The sequence below is a fragment of the Ylistrum balloti genome, unplaced genomic scaffold (genome assembly GCF_031769215.1).
Source record: "Ylistrum balloti isolate Yb309-2 unplaced genomic scaffold, AGI_CSIRO_Ybal_v1 Utg369882, whole genome shotgun sequence".
In the NCBI taxonomy this organism is placed as follows: domain Eukaryota; kingdom Metazoa; phylum Mollusca; class Bivalvia; order Pectinida; family Pectinidae; genus Ylistrum; species Ylistrum balloti.
Genome location: NW_026782019.1, coordinates 765,157 through 780,585, shown reverse-complemented (window position 1 = coordinate 780,585; position 15,429 = coordinate 765,157). Strand labels below are relative to the sequence as shown.

At 35.9% G+C, this 15,429-nt stretch overlaps 1 protein-coding gene across 2 annotated transcripts in view; it reads right to left on the bottom strand.

The window, feature by feature from the left end:
- Positions 1-5,579: 5,579 nt before the first annotated feature.
- Positions 5,580-15,429, bottom strand: part of LOC132546252 (xanthine dehydrogenase/oxidase-like) — a 35,890-nt gene continuing 26,040 nt past the window's right edge. For both annotated transcript variants that reach the window (XM_060209963.1, XM_060209962.1), the window contains exons 22-35: positions 15,076-15,163; positions 14,662-14,748; positions 14,239-14,430; positions 13,827-13,972; positions 13,478-13,559; positions 12,871-12,966; positions 10,940-11,068; positions 10,612-10,686; positions 9,832-9,884; positions 9,530-9,644; positions 9,311-9,397; positions 8,812-8,979; positions 8,513-8,680; positions 5,580-6,503 (exon numbers count right to left, since the gene is read on the bottom strand). In XM_060209963.1, the coding sequence (XP_060065946.1) occupies positions 6,453-6,503; positions 8,513-8,680; positions 8,812-8,979; positions 9,311-9,397; positions 9,530-9,644; positions 9,832-9,884; positions 10,612-10,686; positions 10,940-11,068; positions 12,871-12,966; positions 13,478-13,559; positions 13,827-13,972; positions 14,239-14,430; positions 14,662-14,748; positions 15,076-15,163 (1,537 nt within the window). In that variant the 3' untranslated portion in view covers positions 5,580-6,452. The remainder of the gene's footprint in view (positions 6,504-8,512; positions 8,681-8,811; positions 8,980-9,310; positions 9,398-9,529; positions 9,645-9,831; positions 9,885-10,611; positions 10,687-10,939; positions 11,069-12,870; positions 12,967-13,477; positions 13,560-13,826; positions 13,973-14,238; positions 14,431-14,661; positions 14,749-15,075; positions 15,164-15,429) is intronic.

Here is a 15,429-nt window from a genome sequence, read left to right as displayed (position 1 = left end):
CTTAACGGTAAATATGTAACAAATGTGTATGATTTTAAAGGCTACTTCCAATTTCTTTTCTTGTGAAAATACATTTTCGTCACAATCAAACCAAATAGTATAGTCTAATAAGCATTTTTAAAGTTGTGTGATTCAATATACTACATCAGTTTTCCTACACTTCCAACACATCAGGTGCTTTTTATCATTTTGAAGGCTAAATTCAACCTAATTCAAGGTATCATATGATATAGTTATATGGTAATAATCAGATGATCTCTTCATTTAAATGCATGTTAAAAACTATTAAAATTGTGATCGTCAATATGATCTTATGTGAACATGTTCACTGCTGATGTACATGAAATATAACGTACAGGACGGTGACCTTATCTAAATAGTTGGGGTGATGGTACAGAGGGTTTTGACCCATCTCATCGTATCTGTAAATACTAACCTAGTAAAAAAACGTTTATCAAGTTGCTTTATCGTAATTCAAACGTTGGTTAACTATCCAAAGTCATGAAGGTCACACTACATATATTGAGTCGATATTATACAAATTCATATATGAAATGTAATACAGCTATAACATGACTTAAAGTAAGGTAAAATAGAAAGTGGTAGACTGTCAGTCTACAAACGAAGTCGACACTATAAAGCCCAATTAGATCAGATCTCCCTTATGTAATCGTTGAAATCAAAATACATCCGGCCAGCATGGGGCAATCTGGCTTGCCTGCCATAGATGTAACAGTCCGTCTTCATCAGGGCACATAAACTATGTCATCATCTTATACAATATTGTAGCAAAGCTAGCATATGATTCGAACGACATTATTTCAAAGTGATGATATTAAAGTTGTCCTTACCTATATGTAGCTGTCACAGTAACCTGGTTCTGGCCTTCCGAAGATGACTCACATAGAAGAGCCTTACGTGCAAAGCATTATGGGAAGGAAAGACCTATGTTACTCTAATATTAAGTCTATAGTGGCGTTGTTTTAGGACACAAGCTACAGTAGTGAATAATGACCACTGAGTGAGGTAGTGCGGAAAGTCGATGAAATCTAACATTAGACGTGATTCCTAATCCAATGAGTAGAAATCCGGATCGATGTAACTGGAAATCTTAAATGTAGTTCAATCATCAAAATGAAGTTTTATAAATAAAGTCCAATAAAGTTGAAATGAATTATACATGCACATTATGATCCTTAATGTTTCAGTTCAAAATACCAATAAAAAAAACCCTGAATAGGTTGAAGAGATGGCGCTTGACCCAGCTTAAACTATTTTCAGCCATCTTTATTCACTACTTGGTATTACCTGTAAGGGACCATACTACGTACCTATGTACAAGTAGGTGCATGCTATTTGAACAGAACTTTATCTTACATACGAATGATGTTATACGTCTTACATGATATTCCGTTAGATTCATTACTTAGCTGTATGTTTAACCTGTATATGAGATGATTACTAATGAAAAGTAAAATTTAAAAAAAATGTTAACACAGTTAACATCAAGAAATTACCAACATAATCATAATCCAAACTCATAATCCTTAAAACTTGTTCAAAATATAGAAAATATAGGGAGAAGAAGACCAGGTGATCTGGAAGAGTAAGCGTTTTCATCCGCCATGCAAATCGTGGTCAATCCAAGTAAGTAATGTCACGTTCACAAAATAGAACAATGTATACAACAACGGAATCAAAAGTCAATTTAACTAGCACCAAACACGTCCAGCATCATAACATAAAGAAACAGAATATTTCTCAATGAGATCACTATGGTGGCCATAAAACTTTCCAATAATTTTCATTAACCCGCATCTTTTGATCCCCTGTGTTACGAGTTTTATAGATAACAAGGTATGCTGGTAGATGTATAAGTATAAGTGTAGTTGGAAAAAAACAATAATTTGAAATAATTCCCAGGCTATGCACTCTTTTATTGAAATATAAATAACTTCTTGTCGAAGACATTATATAACATCAAGAATATTGATACTCTCTCTCATATCTCGGTGATGTGAAGAAATTCAAAATTTCACAGTAAATTCCAAAACCGTTCCGAATGTTGTCTAAAATCGTGAACTGGTCCACAAAATTTAACCATGCGACATTTGGTTGAGACTACCCAATGGCTATGGTGGCCATTACATAATCTAAAGAATCTAACAACAAGAGAGCAGTGACATGTTAAGCATGTAGGAATTCAAACTCACAATGAATTCAGCAAGGACAAAACATAGAAAAAATCGAAACATTTACACACGCAATTCTCTTGAAACCGTTCAAGAAAAATAAAACCATGTGTTCTGGAAGGGTATTGGTCCTATGCTTCATCAACAATATCCGCAATCTAAATTAAGATCAATCAGAGTCATTAATATGGCATTAACAAATGGGAACCAGGTTTATAACAGCGAAGTACTCACGAGCAAACTAACTCATATAATTAAATGTCGTGCAATGAGATGAAATGATTTTGAACCCTTGAAAATTGAACCAGCTGTGACGTGTAAACGCCATTTATAGGAAAATCATTTTCTATATCGCTGACTGAGATATTGTGATGACAGCAAAGAACGAGTGATGTAGATGTCTATCGTGTTCATAATAATGTGCGACACGTCATCTCCTGATCACTCTAAAGATGGTAAGAATAATTTTCCAAAATTATCAAACACTTCTGACCACATATCCGATTGTGCTCATCTTTGGTCAAATATGCTTAACGGCAAACATGTTCCAAATTGATAGGATTTTGGAAGCAACTTCCAATTTCTTCTCGTGTGAAAATACATATTCGTCACAACCAAACTAAGTAATGTAGTCTAATAAGCGTTATTAAAGTTGTGTGATTTTATATTCTCAACACGTGTAACAACGCTTTCCTAGACCTCCAATACACCATGTGCATTTAATCATTTGAAGGCTAAGATCAACCTAATTCGAGGTAAAAAGCTATTACGTGATAATATGATCTAATAATAACAACGAGATTATTTCATTTAAATGCACGATGTTAAAAGAAATGACAAAAATTGTGGCCGTCAATGTGATCTTATGTGCACATGATCGATGCTTGTGAACAAGTCGGGTTATCTAAACTTACATTTGAAAAAAAAATGTACCATGAAGTGACCTAAATTTAGATTGTTGATGTTATCAAAAAAACTTATCTATATGTACTTATATTAAAAAATATGTTTATCAAGTTACTTTATCGTAATTCAAAGGTTGGTTAACTATCCAAGGTATTGAAGGCCACACTACATATATTGAGTCTATATTTTCAAATTCATATATGAAATGTAATACAACTATAACATGATGTAATGTAAAATAGAACGTGGTAGACTGTCAGTCTACAAACGAAGTCGATACTACATAGCCCAATTAGATCGGATCTACCTTATTTAAATGTTGAAATCGAAACATATCCGGTCAGCATGGGGTAATCTGGCATGCCTGCCATAGATGTAACAGTCCGTCGTCATCAGGGCACATTAACTTTGCCATCATTTATACAATATCGATATTGTAGCATAGCTAACATATGATTCGAATGGCATTAGTTCAAAGTGATGGTTGTCCTTACCTATATGTAACCTGGTTCTGGCCTTCCCAAGATGACTCACATAGAAGAGCCTTACGTGCAAAGCATTATGGAAAGGAAAGACCTATGTTACTCTAATAGTAAGTCTATAGTGGCGTTGTTTTAGGACACAAGCTACAGTAGTGAATAATGACCACTGAGTGAGGTAGAGCAGAAAGTCGATGAAATCTAACATTAGACGTGATTCCTAATCCAATGAGTAGAAATCCGGATCGATGTAAGTGGAAATCTCAAATGTAGCTCAATCATCAAAATGATGTTTTATAAATTACAAAACTGTTCCGAATGTCATCTAAAATCGTGAACTGGTCCACAAAATTTAACCATGCGACATTTGGTTGGCTATGGTGGCGATCATATAATTTAAAGAATCTAACAACAAGAGAGTAGTGACATGTTAAGCAAGTAGGAATTCAAACTCACAATCAATTCAACAAGGGCAGAATAGAAAAAATAGAAACATTTACACACACAATCCTCTTGAAACCGTTCAAGAAAAAGAAAACCATGTGTTCTGGAAGGGTATTGGTCCTATGCTTCATCAACAATATCCGCAATCTAAATTAAGATCAATCAGAGTAATTAATATGGCATTAACAAATGGGAACCAGGTTTATAACAGCGAAGTACTCACGAGCAATCTAACTCATATAATTAAATGTCGTGCAATGAGATGAAATGATTTTGAACCCTAGAAAATTGAACCAGCTGTGACGTGTAAACGCCATTTATAGGAAAATCATTTTCTATATCGCTGACTGAGATATTGTGATGACAGCAAAGAACGTCTATCGTGTTCATAATAATGTGCGACACGTCATCTCCTGATCACTCTAAAGATGGTAAGAATAATTTTCCAAAATTATCAAACACTTCTGACCACATATCCGATTGTGCTCATCTTTGGTCAAATATGCTTAACGGCAAACATGTTCCAAATTGATAGGATTTTGGAAGCAACTTCCAATTTCTTCTCGTGTGAAAATACATATTCGTCACAATCAAACTAAAAAATGTAGTCTAATAAGCGTTATTAAAGTTGTGTGATTTTATATTCTCAACACGTGTAACAACGCTTTCCTAGACCTCCAATACACCATGTGCATTTAATCATTTGAAGGCTAAGATCAACCTAATTCGAGGTAAAAAGCTATTACGTGATAATATGATCTAATAATAACAACGATATTATTTCATTTAAATGTAGATGTTAATAGAAATGACAAAAAATTGTGGCCGTCAATATGATATTATGTGTACATGATCGCTGCTCGTGTACATGTCGAGTTATCTAAACTGACATTTGAAAAAAATATACCAGGAAGTGACCAAAATTTAGATTGTTGATGTTATAAAAAAACTTATCTATATGTACTTATATACAAAAACATTTGATCAAGTTACCTTGTCATAAACCAAACGTTGCTTGATTATACAGTTATTTTACAGTAAATGATGTCTTTTGTAGGTATCTCTGGATTAGTTGTGTCAGTTGATGGAATTCAGTCAGGTGTGAAATTCAAAGATTGTCTCATAGAACAAAACATATTCCTTCTTCATACTTGATGTTTGTTCAGTTGATTTTTGTAAAACGCTTTATCAGTTGGAAATAATCATTTGGATTTCAACTGTATAGATTAACGCAATACCACGTCTGTCCAAAGAAGAGAAATGGCTATTGGCATGTTCCAAGTCGGAGCAACGCAGACCGAGGTTGAACCAAGATTTTATATCTTCAAATAATTATATTTTGCGTAACCTACCATGATACATGGTCGTTGTAAACCTGTATACATTGCATAACGCAGTTACCGTTCCTTCCGATGGGTCACGTGTCCTAGGCATGGGGCAGTATTTACATCGCTAGCGAAATTATCAAGATTTCAATCAAGTGAACTTGTTTTTAAATGAATGAAATTTACAAAATGACACAGGCAATGGAAATAATTAACAAAAATTAAAACATTGAAACAATCAAAGAATCAATTTAATATAAATGCATGTGGCAATCATAATACAACTAATTATTTAAATAACAGAGTATATCAATTATCAATATTTAGCTCTTTTCAATTGAAAACACATCCACACATTTTGTCATCCTTGCAATGTTCGTTGTTTCTTTACTCTTCAGATCATCTATTATCATTTGTGTGGGTGTTAACGTTTCTTAAGGTGTCCAGTTCAACAAACACGTTTCATAGATCATTTTTCAGGATACATATGTATCCACTTTGTTCTCCAGTTTCAGTTGTACCAAAGTCCAAATCCTCTCCATTACAGGCTACGGAACAGCTTGATGTACGGTGACCTCCACATTTTCATACATTATATTACCCAGTTGCCATTTTTTTTTACTTAACTTTGCTAAACTGTGAGCTTTGAGAGATCGTTTCAATAATTTCTTATTCATCTTTTTAACGATTTGTTGGTAGGAAATGTCAAAGGTTAAACTGACATTTATCAGACACTCTAGATTGAAATTTTAATTCCAGGTTTAATCATCAAAACATTATTAATGAAAAATTATTGTTACACATCCTTCCTACAATTGTGTTGATTTAAGTAGGATGTACATTTGTTTGACCGATGCATAAAATATAATAACGCATACATGAATTAGGAATACTTCGTGTTTGGTTTCAAAACCGCTTTCATTATCAATGCGAATGGAGTTTGGTTAATGGAGGTATTGCGTCCAATTACATGTGCAGTCATTCGGTCACTTCCTTGACGTGACAAGGCTGAGATAGGATCTGAGGTCTAGGATATATAAATAATTCAGTTTTCTTGTTGCGATCATTAATGAATGATTGTGAAGCTCCATGACAGATGTACATCATCAAATGGTAACAAGAAGATTGCTACTGGTTTTCGTTTCAGCTTGCTGGCACTACAATAAACAAGAAATATACAACATGAACGCATTTTCTATATAATGAAGGAAATACCCTGGCCTTCAAAGCACCTTGACACTTCTGATACTAAAACAAATCAAACTTATCTCGAAGTCGAATATTGCATTCCTGATACGATATGATGATGTGAGAATACCAGTTTGCATACAGATTATTGAAAGATTGAAATGTTGAAAATACACCAGTCATGCACAAAATATTTGCATTAAATTTAAGAGTCAATCATAGAAGAAAATAACGTTTGGAGAGAATGTTTATAAATATTATTTAATAGAGCAAGCTTAAAACATAAAAATAAGTTTCTACGAAATTATGAATATTTATGAAATTCGGTTTCTCCCTTGACCGTTTTTGCACCTCATCTTCTATCTTTAAGCAGTGGCATTGACAAATTCGTTCATTTTCAGATGATGTAAAGTTTCTATAACAGTTTTAAAAGGGGCTTATAATTCGAATGTAAAAGTTTTAAAAAAAAGTTTCTCTGGTAATAACAGATTGAAACAATCATTTTAACCGAATCCACCACAATACTACTATGCATACTCAAGGGATAACGAAACGCAGGGTAGACTTTGAAGATGATTCTAGGCAAGACTGTTCAATATTTTAAAGTAAGAATGCAGATTAATCAATACAGAGCAAACTGCAAAATCAACTATTTGTATCTGGTAAACGATTTTGGAGTAATTGAAGGGAATTGAAAGAGAATTCTGTAATCTGAGATCGAAATGGACCGATTGTGGGAGCTGGCTAGTCAATACCGCGTATGTCCTTCACAGGCATAGAATTCATGAGTGAGTTTATCCTACTCATTGGAATGTTGGCCCATTCTTCCAAGAGGGCTGTTCAGGGGACAGGGGAGGCTGGCGTCGTCGAACCTGTCTATCCAGCTGGTCCCACAAGTGATCAATAGGGGATAGGTCGGGGCTGTATAGCGGCCAGTCCAGTGGGTGGATATTGCTACATGGGGCCGAGCATTATCCTGCTTGAATGTGAGGTTATGTTTCTGCAATAATGGGACACCATGGGGTCGAAGGATTTCATCTAAATACCAAGCGGCAGTTAAATTACCCGCTTTCAATACCAGTGGTAATTTAACTCCATGTGAGATTCCTTCCCACGTCATAACTTATCCACCCCTAAACCTATCCATCTCTACTACCATACAGTCGGCAACACGTTCTCCACAACGTAAGTATACACGACGTCGAACGGCTGCTCGAAACAGGGTGAACCGGAACTCGTCAGTGAACAAGACCCGCCTCAATGCCTCCATTGGAATATTCTGGGGGCATGTGCCGCCACATAAGTCATACGACGCTGGCGACAAGCACCGGTAAGGGGCAGATAAAAGGGTGACGTGCCCGCAGACCAACGTCCCGCAATCGTTTAATTTCAGGTTTTGCATGGATGGACGGTTGTGAATACCTATAGTGTGAAGGACAGATTCAGTGGCAGTGGCGCGAGACGTATAAACCTGTCCTGACGTTGTGAAATCACGCGCGGACGCCCAGACCTATGTCTGTCAGCAACCCGCCCTTAGACGTCTAAGAATACGTTCAATGGTGCAAAAAAGTACACCGAAATGTGTGACAACCTTTATTTGCCTTTATTTTGCATAAACATCGCAATGGTCTGACCTATCACGAATTCTATCACAAATTAATCAAAATGTCGGAAAATAATGTGTCTCTGTGAAGACGACCTAATGGTATGACGAGCAGTGTAACTCAATGTCCCAACACTTATGTGCATGAGATTTCCCCGTTTTGTACTTTCCTCGGAAGATATCGTAACGCAATCCAATAATGCAACATTCAATACAGGACCATGGGCACTGTAACCTAGAGAGCTGCGTTCGCAAGATATTGTAAAAAATGTCACCATGCGTTTCTTAATCCCTTGAATATATTTAGATTTATTATAAGATGTTAAGATGTTCAGTTTGTATTTACGTTATCCTGTACGATAAATCGACACTTACTCTGTCTATAATCTTGTCCTGACAGGCCATTCGGATCCTTTCTGTGGTGGCTGGACATTTCAATGGGTAGTCGTCTGTCAACCCGAAGTCCGCGCGCGCCGCCAGTACTGCCTCCTTAAGTGCAAAGAAAACTGACGATGCGAGCAGTAAAGGTGGCTCGCCTACCCCCTATAGAAGATAGGAACATACATGTATTAGTAAATACAACACGCATCCCGATAAGGACACTTCATGCTATTTAAAGTTGATTCACTAAGATTCACTATTACTATCAAGACGCCTTTAAATGTCCGACTTACCTTAGAGGAATATACAGTTTTGACAGTTTCACTATTCTGAAGGAGTTTGACCTTGAACTCTCGTGGAATATTCCTCACACATGGTATTTTGTACTCCAGTGGCCCAGAGGCTTTCATTCGACCATCTGCTGTTAGTTTGATCTCTTCCATAGTCATCAACCCGTAACCCTACGTCAATACAGTAATTGTAATACAACATTAGCCATCAAACAAATCCCAGGTAACTTTACTCGTTTTATCATCACCAATTCACAAAAGTTGTGTTTAACAGTCGTCCTTATTCAATAAAATATGACATCACAAAAAATAAATCACCAATCGCATATACGTGTTCTTCAACAACATTCGAAGATTTTAAAGAATGATATACAACTAAAGATTTTCTTTGCTCTTATAGAAATAACACTTTATAGAACTAAATATGCATCGAAACTTACATTAATAGGAAAAAGTCAACTTGCTAATAAGGCATTATGTCAGATATATAAGTGCGATTTACCATGACAAATCCTCCCTCGATCTGCCCTACATCTATGGCAGGATTTAGACTCTTTCCGACGTCCATTACAATGTCTACACGTCGCACCTAGTACAGTGAGAAATACAGAGAACACCTTATTTTTGTATTTATTAAGTTATAGGATTTTAACTTAAATTGTATACAAAAAAGGCAGACAGGTTTTCTAAAACAAGAAACTGAAGGGTAGTTGATATCTACCTGGTGCTCGCCAGTGAGACAGTCAATCTCGACCTCAGTACAGGCTGTACCGTAAGTATAGTAGTTAGCGTGTACTCCAGTGTTGGTATCAAAATCATAACCTTCTTCTCTGGACCTATATATGAACACATTCAAACATCAGATACAAATACCGATTCAACAAGTATCAGAAAGAAAAAAAACAGATAATGTCAAGCAAAGCAAGCAAACTGCCCATCTGTTGCAAAAATCATATAATGTATAAAACATAATCAAAACAAAAACGGAGAAAATCAGTTTTCATTTGTAAACGTATGACTTACTTGAAAATACCTGTAGCTGCGAGACTAACACGCTCTTGATAAGCTGCATTTACCTGAAACAACATTTGATATATTGTACAAAAGACAACATAATTTGAATTACAATACAAAGAATGAATGCCAGTTTGGGTCTTCTGGTGGCTATCTTCGATAAGTTTTATTTTTATCGTGGATCACCATGACTTATGTCCAACTATGGACTAATTCTATATATCGATTGTACAAATTTGAAATTGCATTATACATCAACATTTTGAAGAATGGTTAAAAAAATATCATATAGTTTTGTTAAACTGAGACCAATTATGAATTCGACTCCCCATTTAACACCAACCTGAACCTGACCTTAATTTCATGTTATATCAAGACAACCAAACTTCAAGGTAAACATACACGAAAATAAGACTGATCGGTGATAGCCACCAGAAGGCGGAAACTGGCATTAATTCTTTATGATACGATACAGTATAGCAAAATTAAAAATCAAGCTTCATTTCGCTTAAGTGAAGACAATTGGTTGATAATTTAAAAAAAAAAGCCTATCTATTTGAGAATGATTCTCTCTACAGGAGTAACAACACATATGGGTATGTCTAACGCAGACAGGGAAATAGAGGTAAATCATATAAAAATATGGCAGGTTTCAAAACGACATCATCGTCAATTAAAAACAGTTTGACGTTTGGCCAGTTTTCAATTCCAGAAGTCACAAATTAATACCTGAAGGAAAATATTTTACTTCAACGACCACCAGTTGTACATAATGTCACAAAGACTCACCCAATTTTCCCATGTGTCTTCAGGTTTGGCTTTCCTGAACGGTTCAAGGCGGTCTCGGATTTTGATACAAGCGTTCTAAACAGAAAGTATGCATCTTACATTACTTGATACACCAATGATGACTAAACAGACAAATCTATCATGGAAGTATATTGGCAAATTTCGATGGTCAAGGCATCTTTAATTGCGAGTTTCCTAGTCTCAGTGCGATCTTTGGTACCGGAAATGATACCCGTTGAGAAAAAGTATTGAATTTGTTTAGTATGTATATGCTTTATGATATTTAAGGCAGTGTCTCTTAGATGGGATCAGTAAACGCTTGATTTACCCTGACTGCCCCGGCGTTAAGGTCGGCCACCTGTGAACCCCCGGACTCCGTTGTGTTTGGGACAGTTGATGTGCTGACTTCACTGATGATAATCTTTTCCAGTGGTATGTCCAGCTCAGTAGAGGCGACCTAAATTAGAAAATGATACATTAACACACAAATGTTGACGAAATATCTACTGAACTCAAACAACAGCCAAATTATACAGTGCAACTTTCCCAAACCGATCCTTTTCAAAACCAATCACCTCTCGAAACCGAGCGAAATGGCAATGTACGGAATGACGTCATCTTTATTATAGTGATAAAACAATTCCAATACCGATTCCTTCCAATTCCTATCACTGAACCGATTTTGTGACCGAAATGATTTAATGTACTGAAAAACACTTCTGATAATCAGCCTTTCCATAACGATCAAGACTTGAATTCAGACCTGCAGACCGTGAAATCAATACCCGTGTGACAAGTTGCATAAGCTTTGCATTCTGCGCATACGCTTGTCATGGGTAGGCTTTGTACACAATACCTTCCTTGATCAGAAGGATTATGATAAACATAATGTGATGATACCTGCAGTGACAATTGAAGCCATATCGAACGAATGCCACAGTTCAACAAAAGCGAGAACGTGAAAATAATTACTGGTGTATATTAGGAAAGCTGTAATTCCGCATCTAAATAGTGGTTGATTAAATAAAATTATTTCAACGCACACTTAACGGAAATATTAATCAAGTGTTATTTTAGAAGATACAGTTGTGGTAACGCACAATGCATCAAACACGTGCGCACATCGTGCATACATCGTGCGGGCATATGTACGATACAGTATCGTGCGCACAATTGTGCGAAAGGATCGTACAGTTGTGTGGTGTGGTAAAAACGGTTGGATGTTATAACGAACTGAAAATTAAACGGAAATTCGTGAAGTTATTACTTAAAAGCGATCGCATGGACAATGAAATTGATCGGTGATTATGAAAGTCGTTTTTAATTCGGCAGTTTTCGAAAAATAACACTGGACCTGCATTTATTAATCTTATCGTGTATAGTAGTGGTGCATCGAGCAACACAATTTACCTGTATCCATATCATATATATAATGTGTGTTTATACATTAAGACAGGTCACGTGTGGCTCCTTGTAAACAAAGCACTTAAAATTACGAGCGTATCTAACTATTCAGTGTGTATCTGATTTATCAGCAAGTGTCCAACCTATACCTTAATGGCTTAATTAGCAAATATACTTTGATGTATACTAACAAATTTAGAAAATAAATAAATCCTATCCCACACTTATTCATAAATCATTTTTATATGTATATCAACCACGATAGAAGCGCACATTTGTGCAATAGAACCACACAACGTGCGCACATCATCACATCTTATTTCGTCCAATTTTCCTATTGTACGCACATCTTGCATATATCGTGCGCATATCATGCAGACACTGCACATCGTGTAACGTTGTGCGATCCAACAACTGTAAGTTATTATACTGATCTACACAAACACATATTTATCAAATGGCTGGTAACACATTCGGACAAGCCGAGAAGCCGACCGGGTCTACATCGGGCAGTATGAACTTCCGAGATCGCCGGGCAATGCGCAGATTCATAAGTTCGACTACAGCCATATAAAGCATACATGTATCACTATTTTTTCACTTTTCCGAAATATTTTATGTTTTTTTCTGCTGTTTCAATTGAACGTGTGCATCGGAAATGCTGAAAGCGAACGGAATTGGTAATGTACAAAATGGTATCGGTTCAATTATTTGCGAGTCCGTACCGGTCAACTTGCTTCTCTTCTACAAACCGAACCCTCCCTAAAACGGCCATACATTCATGTCCCATGCTTGGTCGGTTTGGAGAAATTCCACTGTATCAATAATGTGATGGGATATAGATAAAGTATATACCTGAATCATCTTGGTGTGAATACCCTGACCCATTTCCACGCCACCATGGGTCAATAAGACGGACCCGTCAAGGTATACCAATACTAATGCTCCCGCCTGAAACATGAGATAGTTATGACTTTTTCCCTTCATTTCTCAATACGTACAGTATTTGTTAGAAAAAATGCACTGTTTTTTGGAAAACATACCAAATATCATTCAGCTGAAAAAACTTAATTGGATGGAAAAAACATACACGAATTGCCAGTATTTAATATAGGATACGATTTGAAACATCTTTAATGTGTTTTTCCTTCCTAGCTTTGAGATTTCAATGTTGATCTCAACGCACTCCATTACAAGGAAAATTGTGAAAAAATCAAGTCAGTTTAAAATATTAATATCTAAAAATTAAGTCTATCAGTTGCAATAATTGGGATGGTGCCTTCTTACATGCAAGCTGTATCAACGTATGTGCCTAAAGAAGTCGAAATTAGAATTTTTCTCGTACAAAGCTCTTTATCAATCATGTTTTACAATGGAAGAGACATGTGTTTATTCAATGAATTTCATCTCATCAGCGACAGAACCATATCGTAACCATAATGTATACAAGTTGATGGCTCACCTGGTTTGCGACAAGGGGGGCGTATCCAATACCGAACATGATTGGTATTAAAGCGATACCTCGCTTTCTCCATCGGTTAGTACTGAAATTAAAGGGTAGATATGTGTAACTGAATTTATAGCTGTTAAGGCTTGTGGTGCAATAATACATATGATTTTAAGTTTGTTTATACGTTGATGATAACTATATATACACATAACACTAAGCAAACGCATTAGTGCTAAGTTTGGTGCCATATTTGTAAACCAAATCTAGTTTAACCTTTACAATTCAACACTACATCAATAAAGCAAGCAATACCCGACTTCCTGTCAGAAACATATCATTGTTATTCCCTTGTTACTCTTACCTGTTAAATGTTACTATCTCCTGTCGTCTTTGGTCATACCGGCTGTCAGTCCGACACTCTGTCCAACAACGGAGCATGTTGTTGTCTGGCATGATCTGTCGGGAGGCAGTTATATCACCCTGCTTCACCATATTGATCTGTCGCACCTACGGAAAATTAAAAAAAAATCAGTATAATCAAAAGTCTTACTTAGATTTGATATTTTGGTGATGTATTCGATGTAAACATTCTGGTGACAGTTTGGAGGTTAATTTTAATATCTGTGCTGCGATAATGCCTGTTTGTTAAAAGTTTAGGACAATACGCATTTATTTCGTGTTACAAAGTCAGTGTTGGTTTTTGGTAACAAGTTCAGATAATATATTGAGTAACATGTCAGATACTCAGCCCCAATCTTCATATGATATGCTACCTGTTCAGGTGCCATTTTGAGTTGTGTAGCGACATGCTGCAATACAGACTCTATAGCAAACATCATCTGTGGCGCTCCAAAGCCTCGGAAGGCCGTATTTGAAGGTAGATTTGTTTTACACATGTATCCTTCACTCTTTATGTTTTGTATGTTGTAACAGCCATTTAGGAACCACATGCCAATTTTTACTACCTGCAAAATTAATCCATGGAAATGCTGAGAACAAAAGCACGTAAATATAATTTTAAAAATTTCAAATTTAAGAAATTTAAATCTTCTGTTACTCATTTATGATATAACAGAATTTCAAAAATCTTAAAAACATCCTTATAATCGTAGATGACAGCGTCACAAACATTTATAAAAAAAATGGCTTTAGTATAATAAGAATGAAACAGTTTGTTGTAATCTATGATTAGTTACATAAGGACTGCAGTCCTGAGTGTATCCTGCGTTGATGTAAAACTTCAAGTCCAACCCCAGAATTTTGCCGTCGTCATTAAAGTATACCTGTTAGAACAGTGAAACAAGAGGATATATAAATTACTTTGGAATGGTTATCCCTGCACAATGCAAAAGAAAACTTTACCACTTTTTGGTGAATCATCAAAGTATATTATCAGATGTCTTGGTTTATATTGTAAAAAGTTTTCGAAGGATGTTTCTTCACAAATTTAAGTGTAAGGAGATTTGTGTCCTGGTGTATTATTTTGAAAGATGTCTGTTCACTTTTTTTCTGTTTTTCTCGTATACTTAATTGAAAGGTCTCTTCCTAATTATCAGACTACACCACTGATTTTAGAAGGTTGTGTCTTTCCAATTATTTGTCTAAATTACCTTGTACACCGATTTCGAAGGGTGTCTCTTCCCGGTGATCCTTACATCTGTTGTCCTATCCCATACGCATCGCACTGGTCGTTTCGTCCTAGAAACAGACAGTTTATTCATTTCAGGAATGAATCTGGCTTATGTCGATTTCATGGGATGATGAATTGAGTTGGTCTTGAGACAAATTTAATGAACTGCGAAGCAAGATTCAATCCTTATATTTCAATTCATGCTTCTTTTTTCTATAGCATGGGAACTGACGCAATTTATCCTCTACTTTCGTTTCTTGTCATCATATCGTCTGACGTCATACAAGCAAATAATCCGTCGTTTGAAGACTATTGTGACAGGTTGAAATATATT